General features: G+C 42.2%; 1 protein-coding gene across 10 annotated transcripts in view; it reads left to right on the forward strand.

Annotated features, from left to right (window-relative positions):
• Positions 1-19035, forward strand: part of LOC127433722 (EH domain-binding protein 1-like protein 1) — a 46395-nt gene that overhangs the window by 12647 nt on the left and 14713 nt on the right. For 6 of the 10 annotated variants that reach the window (XM_051685869.1, XM_051685870.1, XM_051685871.1 and 3 more), the window contains exons 7-11: positions 6105-6179; positions 12224-12283; positions 12540-12726; positions 13308-14075; positions 15471-15899. In XM_051685869.1, the coding sequence (XP_051541829.1) occupies positions 6105-6179; positions 12224-12283; positions 12540-12726; positions 13308-14075; positions 15471-15899 (1519 nt within the window). Of the gene's footprint in view, positions 1-6104; positions 6180-12223; positions 12284-12539; positions 12727-13307; positions 14076-15470; positions 15900-16141; positions 16574-19035 lie in introns of all 10 variants that reach the window. The other 4 variants (XM_051685874.1, XM_051685872.1, XM_051685876.1 and 1 more) reach the window with 4 other exon arrangements.

Here is a 19035-nt window from a genome sequence, read left to right on the forward strand (position 1 = left end):
TTATCTGAGTTACCGTAGACTTTGTCAGTTTGAACCAGTCTGGCCATTCTCTGATGACCTCCCTCATCAACAAGGCATTTCCATCAGTAGAACTGGATGTTTTCGGCACCATTCTGAGTAAATTCTAGAGACTGTTGTGTGTGAATATCCCAGGAGATCAGCAGTTACAGAAATACTCAAACCAGCCCATCTGGCACCAACAGTCATCCATGTGATTATCTAATCAGCCAATCGTGTGGCTGCAGTGCATATAATCATGCCCCCCCCCACCCCTCCACCCTTTCTGGAGAGGAAGTCCGCGACAGCCCCCGGCCTGTGGACCACCTCGAACTTAAAAGGCTGGAGTTCCAGATACCAACGGGTGATCCGGGCGTTGGCATCCTTTATGCGGTGGAGCCCATGGGGCATGGTCCGAACAGAGGGTGAATGCTCATCCCAACAAATAGTAGCGGAGAGTGAGGACCGCCCACTTGATGGCCAAGCATTTCTTCTCTATGGTGCTGTACTTAGTCTCTCTCATAGAGAGCTTCCGACTTATGTATAGCACCGGGCGCTCCTTCTCCTCCACCACCTGGGACAGTACAGCACCAAGCCCCCTGTCCGATGCATCCGTCTGCAAAACAAAAGGGAGAGAGAAGTCAGGGGAATGCAGGCGCAGCCCGCCACAAAGTGCGGCTTTTACCTGCGTGAATGCTTGTTGGCACGGCTCTGTCCACTGGACCAGGTCTGGAGCTCCCTTTCTAGTGAGATCAGTCAGCAGGCTGGTGACATCCGAATAATTAGGCATAAACCTTCGATAATAGCCAGCCAGCCCCAGGAACTGTCTCACCTCCTTTTTGGTCTTAGGTCTTGGGCAGGTCGCAATCGCTGTGGTTTTGTCAATTTGGGGCCGCACCTGACCATGACCCAAGTGGAACCCCAAGATACCATTACCCCACCCGCACAATTGCGCACTTCTTCGGATTTGCCGTGAGCCCCGCTCATCGCAGCGACCTCAGAATGGCCCCCAGATGCTGCGTGTACTGCTGCCGATCAATACTGTAAATAATGATGTCATCCAGAAAGGCAGCGACATACGCAGCATGCAGTTTGAGGACCCTGTCCATAAGATGCTGAAATGTAGCCAGGGGCCCAATCAAACCGAATGGAAGGGTCACAAATCGGTGTGAACCAAATGGTGTGGAGAAGGTCTTTTTTCACAGGATATCGGAATTAAGGGATCTGCCAATATCCCTTTTGTCAAATCCAATGTCGAATATAAGCGAGCCGCGCCCAACCGATCGAGTAATTCACCAATACGAGGCATTGGATGTGCATAAAATTTCGACACCGCGTTGACTTTCCTATAATCCACACAGAACCGGACAAAGCCATTGCTCTTAGGTACCAGAACCACCAGGCTGGCCCAATCACTGTGGGATTCTTCTGTTAACCCCATATTGAGCATGGGCTTTAATTCTTCCCGTACTACCTGTTTCTTGTGTTCGGGTAGGCAGTAAGGATGACTACGTACCACTACCCTGGGGTTTGTCTTGATGTGGTGTTCTATGAGATTAGTGCAGCCGGGGAGAGGCAAGAACATGTCAGAAACATCCTTTTGCAACCTGGCTACTTCCGTACGTTGTGAGGTGGTCTCCACAACGGACCGGTGTGAACTGATTGGCTTTTCAATTCACCTCCAGTCCGAGCTTCTCCCTCTCTGGAACTACTGTCACCAAGGATACGGGGACCGCCTCTCTCCATGGTTTTAGGAGGTTGAGGTGGTAAAAGACTTGTAATAGTTGCCACAGTGTGTGGAGTTTTGCTCACAGGTTAAGAGCATATTGAATTTCATTTTTACTCCATGGAGGTCCCTCCCAATTTTCCTTCATGACGTCTAGCATGCCACGGGGCTTACGCCCATATAACAATTTGAACGGGGAAAACCCGTGGAGGCTTGCGGGACCTCTCACACTGCAAAAAAACCTCTATTCCGAGCATCTTTGTGCACAAACTTACGAATCATATTTTTTAAGGTTCGATTAAATCTTTCGACCAAGCCATCCATATGTGGATGGTACATGCTTGTCAGAGTCAATTTAACCCCCAGTCATTCGTACAGCTTGCATAGTGTAGGTGACATAAACGTTATGTCCAGTTATATGATCAGTGAGGATTTCTTTTGGAATCCTCACTCAGGAGATTATTCTGAAGAGTGCTTCCGGATATCACGTAATCCACCAGGACTAACACAAAGCGATGCCCACCTGCTGTCTGTTCCAGTGGCCCGCTGAGGTCCATGCCAATTCGTTCAAAGGGGATCTCAATCAACGGGAGGGGGCGCAATGGCGCTTTAGGAACAAACATCCCTGTGAATGCCCGGCCAATAGAAATGGGCCATGAGATGGTTTAGTGTTTTCCCCTGTCCCAAGTGACCTGCAATCGGATTATGATGAGCCGCTTGGAATAACATTCCTGACGGCTCTTTGGCACCAACAACTGGGTTGTATTATCAGAGCGTCCTGTGTCACTCTATACAACCAATCTTTTATAATTGCAAAATATGGATATGTGAGTGTGATGCCTGACTGAAGACGTTGAACATCAATCACTATCACTTGGTCAAACATGGGCTTCAGGGTTTCATCTCGTCTCTCTTTCCCTAAGGGCGGGGGAGGATGACACCTCCATTACTGGGCACTGATCTCGGACTTGACCCAGCCCCCCGCAACTCCAGCAGACCGGCCAAAGTTTCCCGCCCACACCTCTGGCAGCGGGTTCGCTCACCTGAGATGAAGAGAGGGGAGAGACGGGGTTTGTTGGTGCAGGGAACCCCCAAGACCGAGGAGCCGCTTTCGGGGGAATGTTCCCCCATTTCCGGGGGAACGGAACAGGGTGGAAGGAAGGGGGAGGGTTGAGCTGGGGATGAGACAACAGGAGGGAAAGGGCATGGGGCACGCCGGCCCCCGGATACGCCGCCGGATGGTCTTCCACCAGCTGAACCGCTTCGTCCAGTGACGTCGAACTGCTCAAGCACCACCAAGCTGATGATGGCGTCATCGGTGTCACTGTCCTCCTTAGCCAGCACCCATCGCCGACAGGAGAGAGAGCTGCTGAGCAAAGGCAAATGGGCAGCCGACCTCGCTCAGGAGCGGAAGCGCTGGCAGTGTTCTTCTGGTCTGTGGCTGACCTGTTGCAAGATGGACTTCTTCAACATCACGTAGTCCAGGAGGTCGGCGACCGGAAGTTGTTGCATCGTGATCTGGGATTCCCCGGTCAGCAGAGGCAGAAGAAGTACCACTCATTGCTCCTGTGGCCATCACAGGGCTTTGTCCGTGTGCTCAAAGAGCTAGAGGTTGGGCTCCGGATCATCTTGAGGCCCCATCTTCATGAGCAGCAAGTGAGGGTTCGCTGCCGTTGGGGAACGGGCGGCGGTCCCCACCTCCTGGGGTACTAAGCTCCGCAGCACCCGGCGGTCATCCTCCTGGGCCTGAAGGAGTGCCTCAAAACAGTGCTGCTGTTCCATGCGTAGGTCCACGAGGGCCTGGTGTTGGGCCTAATTGATGCTGGCAAGGGACCTGAATCCTTCCTCCAGCGGTGATGACTCCATGGCAGGGTATTCCTTCTTCCTCTTCTCCCAGGTTTCGGCACCAGTGTAACGAGTTCAATGGAATGAGGAAGCGGGAGATGGCGATTCAAACTCAGGGATGTCACTTTTATTAATAAACAAAAACCAAACGTGTCTGGGTCAAGCGTGACAGTGAAGCTTCAAACAGCTGTCAGCGGCCAACACACAAACAGCTTCGGTGTCTGTCTCACTCTTTCCACACACTCTGAGGTCTGGCCCCTTCTATTCCCCCCGTCTCTCACTGTGAACACAGAAACAATTAATTTAAGGTGAGAACCCTTACCGCTTACTCTCTTTCCAGATGAACGCTCAACCATGCCCTTGCCTCCACAGTGCCAAAAACAAAAAACATCCAGTGAGTGGCAATTCTGTGGATGGAAATGCCTTGTTGATGAGAGAGGTCAACAGAGAATGGTCAGACTGGTTCGAACTGACAAAGTCTACGGTAACTCAGATAAACGCTCTGTACAATTGTGGTGAGAAGAATAGCTTCTCAGAATACTATTCTGAGATGTGGGTTGGTGCTGTTTTGGCGGCATGAGGGGGACCTACACAATATTAGGCAGGTGGTTGATATATATATATATATATATATATATATATATATATATATATATATATATATATATATATATATATACAGTGCATTCAGAAAGTATTCAGTCACCTTCATTTTTTTCACATTTCGTTATGTTGCATCCTTATGCTAAATTGCTTTCCTTTTTTTTCTCACATCAATCTACACTCCATACCCCATAATGACAAAGTAAAAACAGAAATATCACACTGACATTTCAGACCCTTTGCTATGACACTTGAAATTTAGCTCAGGTGCATCTGATTTCTCTGGATCATCTTTGAGATGGTTCTACACTTTGATTGGAGTCCACCTGTGGCAAATTCAATTGATTGGACATGATTTGGAAAGGCACACAGCTGTCTATATAAGGTATCACAGCTGAAAATGCATATCAGAGCAAAAACTAAGCCATGAGGTCAAAGGAACTGCCTGCAGAGCTCAGAGACAGGATTGTGTTGAGGCACAGATCTGGGGAAGGCTAAAAAATTTGGCTGCATTGAAGGTTCCCAAGAGCACAGTCGTCTCCATAATTCTTAAATGGAAGACGTTTGGAACAACCAGGACTCTTCCTAGAGCTGGCCTGGCCAAACTGAGCAATCGGAGGAGAAGGGCCTTGGTAAGAGAGGTGACCAAGAACCCGATGGTCACTCTTGTTGAGCTCCAGAGATCATGTGTGGAGATGAGAGAAACTTGCAGAAGGACAACCATCATTGCAACACTCCACCGATCTGGGCTTTATGGCAGAGTGGCCAAACGGAAGCCTCTCCTCAGTGCAAGACACATAAATAAGCACCTACAGGACTCTCAGAGTGTGAGAAACAAGACTCTCTGGTCTGATGATATGAAGATTGATCTGTTTGGCCTCAATTTCAAGCATCATGTCTGGAGGAATCCAGGCACCGCTCATCACCTGCACAATACCATCCCAACGGTGAAGCATGGTGGTGGTAGCATCATGCTGTGGGGGTGTTTTTCAGCGGCAGGGACTGAGGGACTGTTCAGGGTTGAAGGAAAGCTGAATGCAGCAAAGTACAGAGATATCCTTAATGAAAACCTGGTCCAGAGCGCTCAGGACCTTAGATTGGGCCGAAGGTTTACCTTCCAACAGGACAATGACCCTAAGCACACAGCCAAGACAACACAAGAGTGGCTTAGTGACAACTCTGTGAATGTCCTTGAGTGGCCCAGCCAGAGCCCAGACATAAATCCAATCAAACATCTCTGGAGAGACCTTAAAATGGCTGTCCACTGACAGTCCCCATCCAACCTGACAAAGCTTGAGACGATCTGCAGAAAAGAATGGCAGAAAATTCCCAAATCCAGGTGTGCAAAGCTTGTTGCATCATACCCAAAAAGACTTGAGGCTGTAATTGGTGCCAAAGGTGCTTCAACTAAGTACTGAGTTAAGGGTCTGAATACTGTCAATGTGATGTTTCAGTGTTTTATTTTTAATAAATGTGCAAAGTTATCACAAATCTGCTTTTTGCTTATGGGGTATGGAGTGTAGATTGATGTGAAACAAAAATTATTTAAAGCATTTTGCATAAGGCTGCAACATAACAAAATGTGAAAAAATGAAGGGGTCCGAGTACTTTCTGAATGCACTATATATATATATATATATATATATATATATATATATATATATATATATATATATATATATTTATGTTTATATATCTAAACATAAAAACCACATGCAAAAAAAAAAAAAAAACCCTGTGTAAGCACACACAAACATTTTGCACTTTGTGTAACTTTGTGTTACATCCTTTATTCTTCACCCTCTAACACAGATCTTGCATGAATCACTGCTAATGCATGTATATATTTATTTTACCATAGTAACCCTTCATTACATAATTGTTATTTCCTCACATGCTGGAACTTCTCCTTTTCTCTTTGTGTCAATGTCAGCATCCCACCCTCCTCTTCGAGCAACACGTTCCCTAGAAAAAAGACCTGCATCTTTAAAGAGTCCTTCAGCAATAGGTATTTACATAAGCTCTTTGCTTATTCTGTCTCTTTTTTCTTTCCCTTTTAGTTACATCATTTCGCTGAACAGTTTGACCTCTTTTGCCGTTTAAACTGAACTTATAAAAAATTAAATAAGTTCATTTAAAACCCCTATCCAATGAATTTTTGCCATTTAAAAGAAATAGGTCATATTTTAGTCACCCTTAATATCTTTTCAAACCCAACCAAATTATTCACTGATAATCTTCCCATTTTTCCAAAATAATTAATGGATATGCATTTTCTCTGATTTGGTCTTGTTGCATATGATTATTACAGTCATCCTTTGTTCTTCATTACTTTGACTATCTTATCATCTTTAATTTCATAACATTTCTTTTTGTTATAATTGAATGTCTCTTTTATGATATTGCACCACCATAATTCATTTTACATTCCTTACCTTCTCTCTTACATCCACCTTTCATCTTTCACCTTTTCTCTTTCCCTCCATTCTGCTTTCTCCTTCACTCTTTTTTCTAACTTTCTCTCTCCATCCCTTATCCTAAGTCTCCTCAGTCTGTGGTAAGGAGAGGCCTTCTGGTGATGTCCTCTCTCGTCCAGTATCTGGCACTGTCCATAACCCTGACCTGCCATCACGTCCACCTTTGCCCACTCCACCCAGCCCAACCCCTTACACTGTGCCCTCACCCGTCTGCTCAAGACCACCCCGTCCACCACCACCACCCCCTGCTCAGCCACAGGCCCCATCTGACTCCCACACAGAACATAATGTCAATGCTTTGCTCCCTCCGGCATTGCCCAAAATCTTCCAGCCCTCCATTGGCTCAGGTACCACAGATGGAAATAAATGGCGTTCACACAAACAGCGATTAAAACTTTATCGTTGATTGCTAGTTGGCATTCCTACTCAAACTGTATCAGGCAGTGGATTACATGATTGCTTCAAGACGGGAAGAACAACTTCCCAAAAATTTCCTAAGAAATGCAGCAATGACGAGTTTAATATATGTACATATAATACATTTAAATGACATATCACTCTTCTTGCATTTCAAGAATTTATTTCACTGTTTATTCAGTGCAGTTTGCTTTTTCTACAAGAACATCTCCATTAAAGATGTCCCATAGAGCGCTATTGAAGCTGGGCTTCAATGGGAGTCTATTGAAGATACCTGTACAATTAGATTTGGTGAAGTAAAGATCGATGTTCATTGGACTAGAGGCTCTAAATACTTCATTTTGTGTTCCGTCCGGATGCTGTGCATCTGTGAGAGCTTTATTAACGCTATTGCATTGGAAATGCATCTTATTGCCTATTGGACATTGGGCTTTCAATAAATTTATTTTTGTCCTACCTGAAAGCCAGGCTTCTCTATAATATTTGTCAACCTCTCAAATGGGCGGGACTTGGCAACAAACGACCAATAATTGAAACAGTGATGTACGTGATTGACATCATATGAAATGTAAAACCATCGCTGTTGAGCACAGTGTATTCATTTGGCAGCTCACCAGTGACTTCTGAATGACTTCTGGTCAACTCATCGCTGCAAGTTGCTGAATGTGTAAACACCCCTTTAAGTTCTAAGTCACGTTCAAGTGGAGGATCAATGTCTGTAGTGTTTGGCAACAAAATGTATGCTTATGATCAGAATAGAAGGATAGTCCTTAAGACAGTTCCTTAAAATTAAATTATACAGTTGTCAGAATTATTTGTAAACTGTTATTGCTTTTCTGATATAATCACACTCTAAATTAATATGTGTCTATGTATGCACTGTATTTCCTCAATAGTTTGCTCTTTTATATCTGTTTCTTTATCTATTTTTTCTTTGTCTTTCATGTCTGATTGTGTTCAGCTCCTGTGTCTTTTCCAAGAAGACTGTCAGGTTCCGAGGCCCCATTAGAGGGTTCTGTGACCTCTGACTATCCTCTGCTCAAACTCCCTCTGGCTTCTCTTTCTTCTCCCTCTGCTCCCTTTATCTCTCACCCTTCCTCTCCTCCCACCGTGGTCCTGAAAGGTATGGACCTTGTGCTCTTGGTTCTTAGAGTAAAAGCTTAAGAGTGTTGCATTTCATCGTATGCGCAGTTCTTCTCATAAGTTTACAAAACCCTTTCTCAATCTGCAAGATGTCTTTTTTTAGACAACAGTAAGCTTTTACAAAATTACAGATTTTTATTTAGATCTACTCTGATGTAGCTATTTGACACAACAGATACAGTATTAACCTATCAAATCAAAAACAAATTAAAATAATACAGTGTAAAATCTAAATAGCTGACCTTCATTTCTTTTAAGGCAATTGGATGTTGCATGCTTTTTCTGTGTAAACATACTTATTTGGCTCAAGTAAACTGAACAGTTTAAGTACAGTTAACTAGTTACAAGTAAACTTAACTCATCTGTGGTTAAAGCATCCTTGTTTTTATTTAATTATTTAAATTGAGTTATAGCATGTTATGACTGGATTCTAGGTTACACATATGTCACATTGGATTATCCTCAGTACTTCTTAGTGCTCATAAATTTGCACTTTTGTACAATTGAGTAGAGAAGAATGACCCCCTCATGGTGACTTCACACAAATTACAACTATCAACCAGCTACAACAAAAAAACAACAATAGTCATCAAAATTAAAACTATATTAATTTTCTAATAACAACTATTATATTTCTCCATATGTTCACTTGTCTTGACCCAACATACATAATTTATTCAAGAACAAGGGCTTATTGGTATCCCACACAGCCGCAATTTGGTACTGTAACAAAGTTAAAATGGGAAAGGAGGAGGCAGGAACCGGCTGAACCGTCAAAATAATGTTTAATGAAAACAAAAAGACACAAAACATAAACGTACACACTGCAGCCGCGTGTGGCTCTCTCTCTCTTGAACTGCCGCATTCTGCTACACTTATCCCTCTCCTCGGCTGATTAGCCCGATTGGGGGCTGGGCATGCTTAGTCACGGCCCGGCCCTGCCCTCCTCCTCGTCACACTCCTCCCTCCTTTGCCTCAGGCCGGGAAACCCCCGGCATGACGTACACCACCCCCCCCCCCTTTCCAGGGTGGGGGGTGCTGCCCCTCTGGCCCCGGCTGCCAGCAGGGGCTTTTCCCCACCTTTCTAGGGCTGGGGAGGGGGACGAGAAAAAAAAAAAAAAAGAGGTGAGGGAAAGGGCAAAGCGGAGTGACAGCAAGAGAGAGAGGAATAACCTGGTTCGCCGGCGCCCAGATACGCTGTCGCCCGGCCCTCAGCCACTCCCTAACCTCTGGCAGATGACAGCCACTCCTCCCCGGGCGGACCGGAGCAAGTCCTCCGACCCGTCAGATGGAACGCCCCTCCGCGTTTTGGCGGCTGGTAGGGAGCCCCTCCGCCCCTGGCAGCAGCTCCACCGCTCCAGGTGGCCAGCAGCGAGCCCCTCCTCCCATCGCGGATGGCGGCTGTTCCTCCGCGTTCAGGTGGCTGGCATCGACTCCTCCGTCCCCCTGGATGGCCGCGGCTGCTCCTTTAGGTTGGCTGGTAGTGGCGAGGACTCCACGACAGTGCATCCCTCCTCCTTCCCGGGCTTTGGCACCAATGTAACATGGTTACTAGCTTCATGGGAAAGGAGGAGGTGGGAACTGGCTGAAAAATCGAAATAATAGTTTAATGAAAACTTAAACAAAAAGACACAAAAACATAAACGCACACATGGCAGCTGCATGTGGCTCTCTCTCTCTCGAACTGCCACATTCCACTGCTTTTATCTCTCTCCTCGGCTGATTAGCCCGATTGGGGGCCGGGCATGCATAGTCACAGCCCGGCCCCACCCTCCTCCTCATCACAGGTACTTAATAATTTTGAGTTAGTAGTACTCAAACCAAAGTTTAAAGAACGTATATATTTGAATTAGGATTTCAAAATGTGACATTTAAAGTACTGTTTAATTAGGACCACTTGATTGTTTTTATTAATGACAACTTTAGGGTTTAGAGAGTAATGGTAACTTAATTACAACTAGTAAGAATAGTAAAAAATAAAGCTTTAGTTGAGTCAACTATTTTTTTATTTTATTTTAGATAACTATTAGTATTTACAGTTTAACATAATTTACACAAATTCTCCTGTTCAAAAGTTGACATACAGTACACTTTTTTCTTAATACTGTCTGTTGCCTCCTCGAACATTAATGACTAATTTGTGTAAATAAAGTTATTTTTATTGTGTAAATTAAGTTATCATTTTGTCTTGTGGAATGTGCTTATATATCTGTTGTGGAGATTCTTCAAGGCAGTTCTAAATAAAAGAAAACCATTTTTATGAACTTATTTTTAAGAGTTCATTGCTCTTTTTTAATTCTGCAAGGGGAATACTTATGAGAAAAAAGGTATGTAAACTCAGGAGATTATCTGAAACGTTTTACGTATTTTTTTTTTTAAATGGAATAGCCATATTTGTTTCTAAATAAACTTTGAGATTCTAAAGGAAATGGCATTTGGGGAAGTCAGATTCATTTTAGCCACCATCCCTCTTGTTCTCACTTTTCATGCGTCTTTGACTAAACTTCTTCTTTCACATTGTGTGTCCTCTTTCTGTCCCTTCTATATCTGTCTCAGACTCTTTTGGAGCACCTCGCACCAATGTTTTTAAGCCCAAGATTGTCCCTTGTGCTCGCCCTGTGTCCCCAACTCCTGTCCCCCTCCTCGAACCCAAAACTTCTTCTATTTCGCTCTCTGACACCCTTAAGTGTCTTTCTGCTGGCACAGTGCCAGGTATTAAGAAACCATCCTCCATGCATAAACAGTAGAAAAAGCAGTAGAAGCTACTGCTGCATTTTGTAAAGTCATAGTCTGGTGTTTAGGACATTATGTGCTTCAGATTTACTTGATTCAGTGAAACCCAAAAAGCAGAAATGACTTCCTTTTAGTCATATATACAACAGGGTACAAAAGTCTGAGACCACACTGGAAATCTAATTTAAACCTGGAAATAAACAGACAGGTTTAGTATTTTGAAAAATGTAAAACAAAGAAACATTATGATGTAAAATGAAAAGGAACTATTTAAGATTCTTCACTATTCTAGGTCACTAATCAAATGTAAGCAAATTTGTGACAATTGACCATGTTAACTGCTCTCCATTGAAGCACACAAGATGGATGTTTGGAACTTTCTCAAATCATACTGGGATAACATGGAACACTAGGTTTTCCACAAACCTGTTGAGTCTGTGCCAGCTTAAGTGCTGTTATTAATGCTAAATGGGGGCAAAAACAAAAATCTTAAGTTTTCAGTGAAACTTTTCACTCAAATTGTTATGTTGATAATATTGTTTGTAATGGGAAAAAATGCAAAATATAAGCATTTTCAGTATAGTAGTCTGGGACTTTTTGACCATTCTGTACAGTATATATACACGTAACTCAGACTAAGCTTTTTCCTTTGCCAGTTGATCAAGTTGTTTGGGCGGATCACTTGTTTTCTTCCATCTCATATTCTAAAATTCCCTTTGCTTCTTTTTCTCTTCTTTTTTTTTCTTTTTTTCCCCTCCAATTTCTCACAGTATCTGCACAGCTAAATGAACGGAAGATGGCTGTTTCTACATCTCCTTACTTCTGTGCCTCTCTAAATGAACCTGTGAACCCTGTTCCTTTGCTAAGTAGGCCAGATCTTGAAGCTCTATGCGAAACCTCTTTGCCTTCTAAATCACTCATCTCTTCTACACCAGTAACTCCCTCATCCTCTACCACTACTGTTGCCCTGTCAGCCACTGTTGCTCTCACACCTGCCCCTTACAGTTCACCTCAGCCCTCTACAGCCTGGGCAGGTACTAAGAAACCAATGCTATTGCTTTCTTTGAAAGACACAGCATAAGTTCATCTTTCTGTGAAAGGTGTTCATGCTCTTGAAAAGACCAGCACATTTGGTCACCAGCATATGTTGTGTTTTGGATGTTGGTCCCCAACATGGGATGCTTTCTAGATAGATCAATCAATCTTGATTATTTGTTTTAAAATTGATTGATTGATTGATTGATTGATTTGTTTATGTGTTTTGTTTTGCATTGTTTTACAGAAATACCCAGGGAACTCAACACACTTACAGAGGAGGATCATACAAATCCATTTTTACAAGGTGAATATGCCTTTTGTTTTTTAATTGCTGGCTTTAAGATAATGACCTCAAGTAATTAAGGCACTGTACTTAAAAACACAGAATAATATCACATCCACAGATGTGAACACTATAACAGTGTTTTCCTCTACCCTAAAATTAGACTTTCAAAAACACTCCACTCTAGTGAAGATGTGGCCTACGATGTAGTTTGAGAGTTATTAATTTTTTATTTTTTTTATTGTTCAAATTCTATATTTCCATGATGTGTCCATAGACTTACTCGCTGAGCAGCAGTCTCAGGTTAATCTGAAGAGTTCTGAGTCCAGACAAGAGCAGCATCAGTCTTCTCGGATCGTCGGCAGCATTAGCATTGCTAATCAACAATCTCCTTCCTCGCGTCTTCAAAATGAGACCAGCAGTGCTCAAGACAAAGAGACCATACCTACAGGGGCTGTCAAAAGGTGAGCTATTGATCATGAGAGTGCAATTCACTGCCCCAAGTTCTCACCTTAGATGTCAGCCATGCTGTTTCAAATGGTAGTATACTATGAAGTATACTATGTACCATTTATATAGGTGTTTGTGTATCAATGTGCATTAGACTTTATATTGACATGAATGAAATACCAGTTAAGTAATTTTACATGGATCAGATCTAATTAGTTAATAAAACTGGTTTGACAATGCTGCTTGTGTGACTCCTACTAATGGGCATCAGTGTCAAAATATAACCCAACCAACCCGTATGACTTTCTTTCATTTTTGGAACACAAAACAAGATCCTAGGTGCCATTCCCTTTCATTGCATCTTTTTTCCAAACAATGAAATTGAATGGTGACCGAGGAAGACACGTTATTGCTTTTTCCTCACCTTTGCAATCCTGCATCTCGTTTGTCCTATTTTCTCGCCACTAATGTTGCCGTGACCCAAATGGTGCTCTCTATGGAATAACTGCAACTAATTATACCAAATACCACCATGCTAAGTGGCCTCTCGACCAGTGTTTTGCCACCTTTGACACCAAATATCTCTGTCCCCCAGTCTTGGGCCGGTGGACAAGCCATCAGTTGACACATGTGGAGGACGGCCTTTGGAAGCTTCTGAGGATTTTGCCATTGGAACTGTCCCTCCTCCACACCCATTTTCTGTTCCAGCAACAATACATGCCTCATCAGTGATTTCTAAGTCCACTCATAAAGAGGAATTTCCAAAGAAGAATTTGCAAGTATTTACTGCAGAAATACCACCATTGGCGGAGGAAGAGCCTGATTTTAAAATGGAGGATTTTGATACTGTGATCATAACCTCTCAGACCATTGAAGGTGTTGGTGGCAAGTGTCCTGAGAAAGCACCGCTAGTTTCAAAAAAGATCCTGCTCACTAAGGCAGAACCTGAAAAAACTGACATTGAACTGTCTGTGCAGTCAGGCCTGGATCAAACCTTATCAATGACTCAAGATAACTTATTAAAGCAACCAGAAAAATCAGCAGAGGAACTCACATTAAAAGGGGAATCAACAGAGCAGAATATGAAGAGCGTTCTGCTTTGCGCAAATCTCAACATGTCAGATGAGGACAGAATAATCAAAAGCATTGCCTCAACTATGGTTACTCCTACAATACAAAATGTCCACAACATTCTATCCAGCTCAGCACCTTCAGAGCAAGAACTTACAGTTGAAAAAAGTTCTCCCAGGGAGAAAAGGCTAATGTGGGTTGAGGAAGTCCTTGCACCGAAAGAAGACAATAGATTGTCAGAAAACCACTCACAAAAGGATAATGTGGAAAAGACTTTAACTATTGAGGAAAGGTGAGTGTACAGCTGACTTGAAATTATTACACTGCCAAGTTGTGGCAAACTTTAACTTTCCACTTTCAGTGCGACCCTTTCACTTCCCTGTTTCAGTCAAACATATCTGTCTTCCAGAGAAGTTCATTTGAATAAATGGGCACATAAAATATTCTTTAGAGCCATGAGCATTAGTAATTTAATAGATAACACTTTAAATATGCCGACTGACCTCAGAATGATCACAGTGTGTCATGGTTTTAAAACTGATGGTCATACAATTTTAAAGATAGGTTTGTTATGTGTCCTTCCCTAACACTCCCAAAAAATATACTTCCATAAAATTACATCATCCATCCTTCACACTGTAAAAAAAACAATTGTTTTGGTCTTATTTGCAGTAAAAATGACTAAACATCCTTGAAACCAGATTAATTCACCTTAGAAGCAAAACTGCATAAGATAAGGTTTGTTTTCAGATAATTTATCATGAATTTAAGTGTATTTTGCCTTGTTCCATTTGGTAGGTAATTCTTTTTTTTTTTCTTTTCTTTTTCTTTTTTTTTTTATACTCTAAAAACGAGCCTTAAAGGAATAGTTCACCCAAAAATAAAAAATAAATCTGTTTTTATTCACTTACCAATTTAACTTTCTTCTGTGAAACACAAAAGGAGATGTTAGGCAGAATGACAGCCTTAGTCACCATTAGTAGACATCCTAACATCTCCTTTTGTGTTCCATAGAAGAAAGAATGTCATATTGGTTTGGAACAACATGAGGGTCTGTAAATGACAGAATTTTTATATTTGGGTGAATTATTCATTCAGTATCTTATGCAGTTTGGCTTTTCAGGTAAATGTATCTTATTTTAATATATAATATAATATATTACTCAGAAAGAATATGATATTTGCAGTGTAGTAAGTTGTAGATTAATTTCCTAAATTCTTTGCTACATGCAACACTGCAAAAAAAGAATAATTTTTGTCTTGTTTTCCTGTAAAAATATTTTAAAATTTTCACAAGATCAGTTTACTTGAAGCAAACTTACAGAAGACATTTTGTCATGTTTTCTGAGAAATTTACCTAAATTTAGTAACATTTATGCTTATAACAAGAAAAAAAATCTATTTGTCAATGTGGTCAGAAAGAAAACTTCAAAGGGAAAATATTTTTATTTTGTTTTTTCTTGTCATAAGCATAAACCACACTAAACTGTGTTAGACTTCTCTAAAAACAAGACTTAATATATTATTTCATTCTACTTTTCAAGTATTTTTTCTTGTTTTAAGAATGTTTAGATATTTTTACCAGAAAATAAGACAAAAATTCTCTGCATTGTCTACTTTTATCTATATTTCTCACTCTCTGTAACCTGTTTCTTCCTATCTCATTCTTTTGTTCCCATACTCTCAGTCAAAATGAAAATGAAAAGGCCTTCTCTCAGGACTTCCCATCTCCTGCTGAATGGCCTAGCATGGACAATATCAAAGATGTTGCCCCCCTGATTTCAGATTTGCCTGAACAGCTTCCTCCCATTCATCCCCAATCCCTGGAGTCCAAAGACCTTAAATGCACCTCAGAACAAACTCCAGCAGTCAGTGAAGTAGCCAAACTAGAGCTGATTGTAAAGGCATCAGACAATACAGAATTAACCCAGAAGGGTGTGGAGAGTGACTCACTTGCCCAAGCAGAAGTTCCAATTTGGAGTGCTCTGGAAGAGAAAGTAAAAGATAATGAGGATCAAGCTAGAGATGAGGAAATTAATAAGCACAAAACACCTCACGAGATGCCAAAAGAAGAGAATGAAGCTGCAGTGCCCTCAAAAAAGGCTTTAGAAGCAGGGTAAGTATGATGAGGGAAAGACACATTTTGATGGTGTCAAAGCAGGTCCAGTCTCCGAACTTGTACACCTGTCTTCTTGTCACATCTTGAAATTGAAATCAAAGCTTAGGAGAAATTGGATATAAATGTGTGCTAATACTGGCTTCATATTTATGTACATAAAAATTAATTAATGCATGTTTGATCAACACTAAAACAAGGTAGGTGAAACAAGGTGAAACACCTTTTTCCTTGCCTCACAGTAAAGAGAAAGCTGTTAACCAAATAGAAGATGCTGAAAATCCCGGTTTAAGTGATCCAGTGTCCCACAAGTTAAGACCTTCAGTTGACTTTAAACCAAAACCAGCTGAAACTATTAAAGAGGAGAAGACAAAAAAGGTTCATGTAAAAGTCAGTATACCAGTTCGTATGAAGCCTCCACTGCCTGAGATCTCACTTGCTGTTGCTGTGAATGAAAAGATCAACAAGACATCACTGCATCTGGAGGAACTTTGCCCTTTGACTCCCTGCCTGTCTCTGAATGTTGAGTCTGAAGGACAGGAATCAAAGAAAAAGGTCACATTTGAAGAAGAGTGTCTCTTATGGGCCACGGTAGAGGAGAAAGCACTAGAGGAAGGGGATGAGGGTGTTAGCACTGGCAACTTGATGCCAGAAAAAGAGGTTCTGGACAGGGGGTAAGTGGATGAGGTTTGTTAACCTCATTGCATGGAGTGCTGTTTGTGGGCTAATCGGGCTTTCATGGTTTTGTCTATAACTGTATTTCCACTTTTAATATATAATTATTAAAATGACACACAACTTTTGGACTGTGGATTGATTGAAAATACTATTTCTTGAAAGCACATCTATATTAGAGCTTGTTAACGTAATCTTTAGTTTTACTGCCTGGGAGTTGAGAATGTTAGAGAGAGAATCCTCAAAGAATATTCTTGTCACTTACACTTTTTGGTGCATGGTAGCCTATGTGGACAGAATACATCAGACACCAAACAAGAGGAGCCAAAGGATTTAATCCACACAGAGCTTTTAATCCACACATCCGGTAGAGAGAAGACCACTGAAGAAGAAGATTCAGATGATAAGAAGATGCTGCAAACTGACAGTGAGACGATTTGGACCGCTCAGTCTGGACATGAAATAGAAGATAGTAAGCTGAGCCCAGCTCTTGCTGCTCTGGAGATTGAAGGTCTTTGTTCAGGGAAAGGGACTGAACTTGGGCTTGAGCTTGATGTTGGAACAGACAGAAGTGTGGATACATGCGTAGAGGAACATGACTTTGAACAGGTTTCTGAACAGGGAGAGGTATCTGTAGGCTTCATAAGAGGGATTTTTGGTGTTCTCTACAAAGGGTAAGTGTGGGTTGGCACTGAGATTTGCACTGTTTATTTTGACTTGGTTCCTGCATGGCTATAATTTCGTTTCTCTGATACGCTGAGAGGTTGTTATTAGGTGTGATGATGATTTGCAAGGAAGCTTTGCATTCAGAGTTGGAGTGTTCTGGGTTCAATACAAGTTAAGCTCAACTGACAGCATTTGTGGCATAATGTTGATTACCAAAAAAAAATAAAAAAAATAATGTTTTTTTAAATGACTTGTTTATATAACCCTTGTGTTATGTTCATTTGTGCTAACACCTTTTGTGTTCCCGGTCAAAAATGACCGGCCCACTAAGATTGTTAATAAATCTTTCATATTGTATATATTATCCCAAGATATTGCATTAGATTTTTTAAGTAATTATGACAGGTTTCGACTTCTTTTTTGAACATATTTAAAAATAAATACACTATATTGCCAAAAGTATTCGCTCATCTGCCTTTAGACGCATATGAACTTAAGTGACATCCCATCCTTAATCCATAGGGTTTAATATGACGTCGGCCCACCCTTTGCAGCTATAACAGCTTCAACTCTTCTGGGAAGGCTTTCCACAAGGTTTAGGAGTGTGTTTATGGGAATTTTTGACCATTCTTCCAGAAGCGCATTTGTGAGGTCAGACACTGATGTTGGACGAGAAGGCCTGGCTCGCAGTCTTTGCTCCAATTCATCCCAAAGGTGCTCTATCGGGTTGAGGTCAGGACTCTGTGCAGGCCAGTCAAGTTCTTCCACACCAAACTCGCTCATCCATGTCTTTATGGACCTTGCTTTGTGCACTGGTGCGCAGTCATGTTGGAACAGGAAGGGGCCATCCCCAAACTGTTCCCACAAAGTTGGGAGCATGGAATTGTCCAAAATCTCTTGGTATGCTGAAGCATTCAGAGTTCCTTTCACTGGAACTAAGGGGCCAAGCCCAGCTCCTGAAAAACAACCCCACACCATAATACCCCCCTCCACCAAACTTCACAGTTGGCACAATGCAGTCAGACAAGTACCGTTCTCCTGGCAACTGCCAAACCCAGACTTGTCCATCAGATTGCCAGATGGAGAAGCGTGATTCGTCACTCAGAGAACGCGTCTCCACTGCTCTAGAGTCCAGTGGCGGCGTGCTTTACACCACTGCATCCGACGCTTTGCATTGCACTTGGTGATGTATGGCTTGAATGCAGCTGCTCGGCCATGGAAACCCATTCCATGAAGCTGTCTACGCACTGTTCTTGAGCTAATCTGAAGGCCACATGAACTTTGGAGGTCTGTAGAGATTGACTCTGCAGAAAGTTGGCGACCTCTGCGCATTATGCACCACAGCATCCGTTGACCCCGCTCTGTCATTTTGCGTGGCCTACCACTTCGTGGCTGAGTTGCTGGCATTCCCAATCGCTTCCACTTTGTTATAATACCACTGACAGTTGACTGTGGAATATTTAGTAGCGAGAAAATTTCACGACTGGACTTGTTGCACAGGTGGCATCCTATCACAGTACCATGCTAGAATTCACTGAGCTCCTGAGAGCGGCCCATTCTTTCACAAATGTTTGTAGAAGCAGTCTGCATGCCTATATGCTTCATTTTATACACCTGTGGCCATGGAAGTGATTGGAACACCTGAATTCAATTATTTGGATGGGTGAGCGAATACTTTTGGCAATATAATGTATATTGATAGGATTCAGTGAACTGAGTTAGTGGCTAGTGGGGGACACTCCCTGCAGAAACATTTAAAATAATAATTATGTAATAAATTAATAACCACTTGCTT

This window comes from Myxocyprinus asiaticus, chromosome 43, assembly GCF_019703515.2.
Source record: "Myxocyprinus asiaticus isolate MX2 ecotype Aquarium Trade chromosome 43, UBuf_Myxa_2, whole genome shotgun sequence".
Classification (NCBI taxonomy): domain Eukaryota; kingdom Metazoa; phylum Chordata; class Actinopteri; order Cypriniformes; family Catostomidae; genus Myxocyprinus; species Myxocyprinus asiaticus.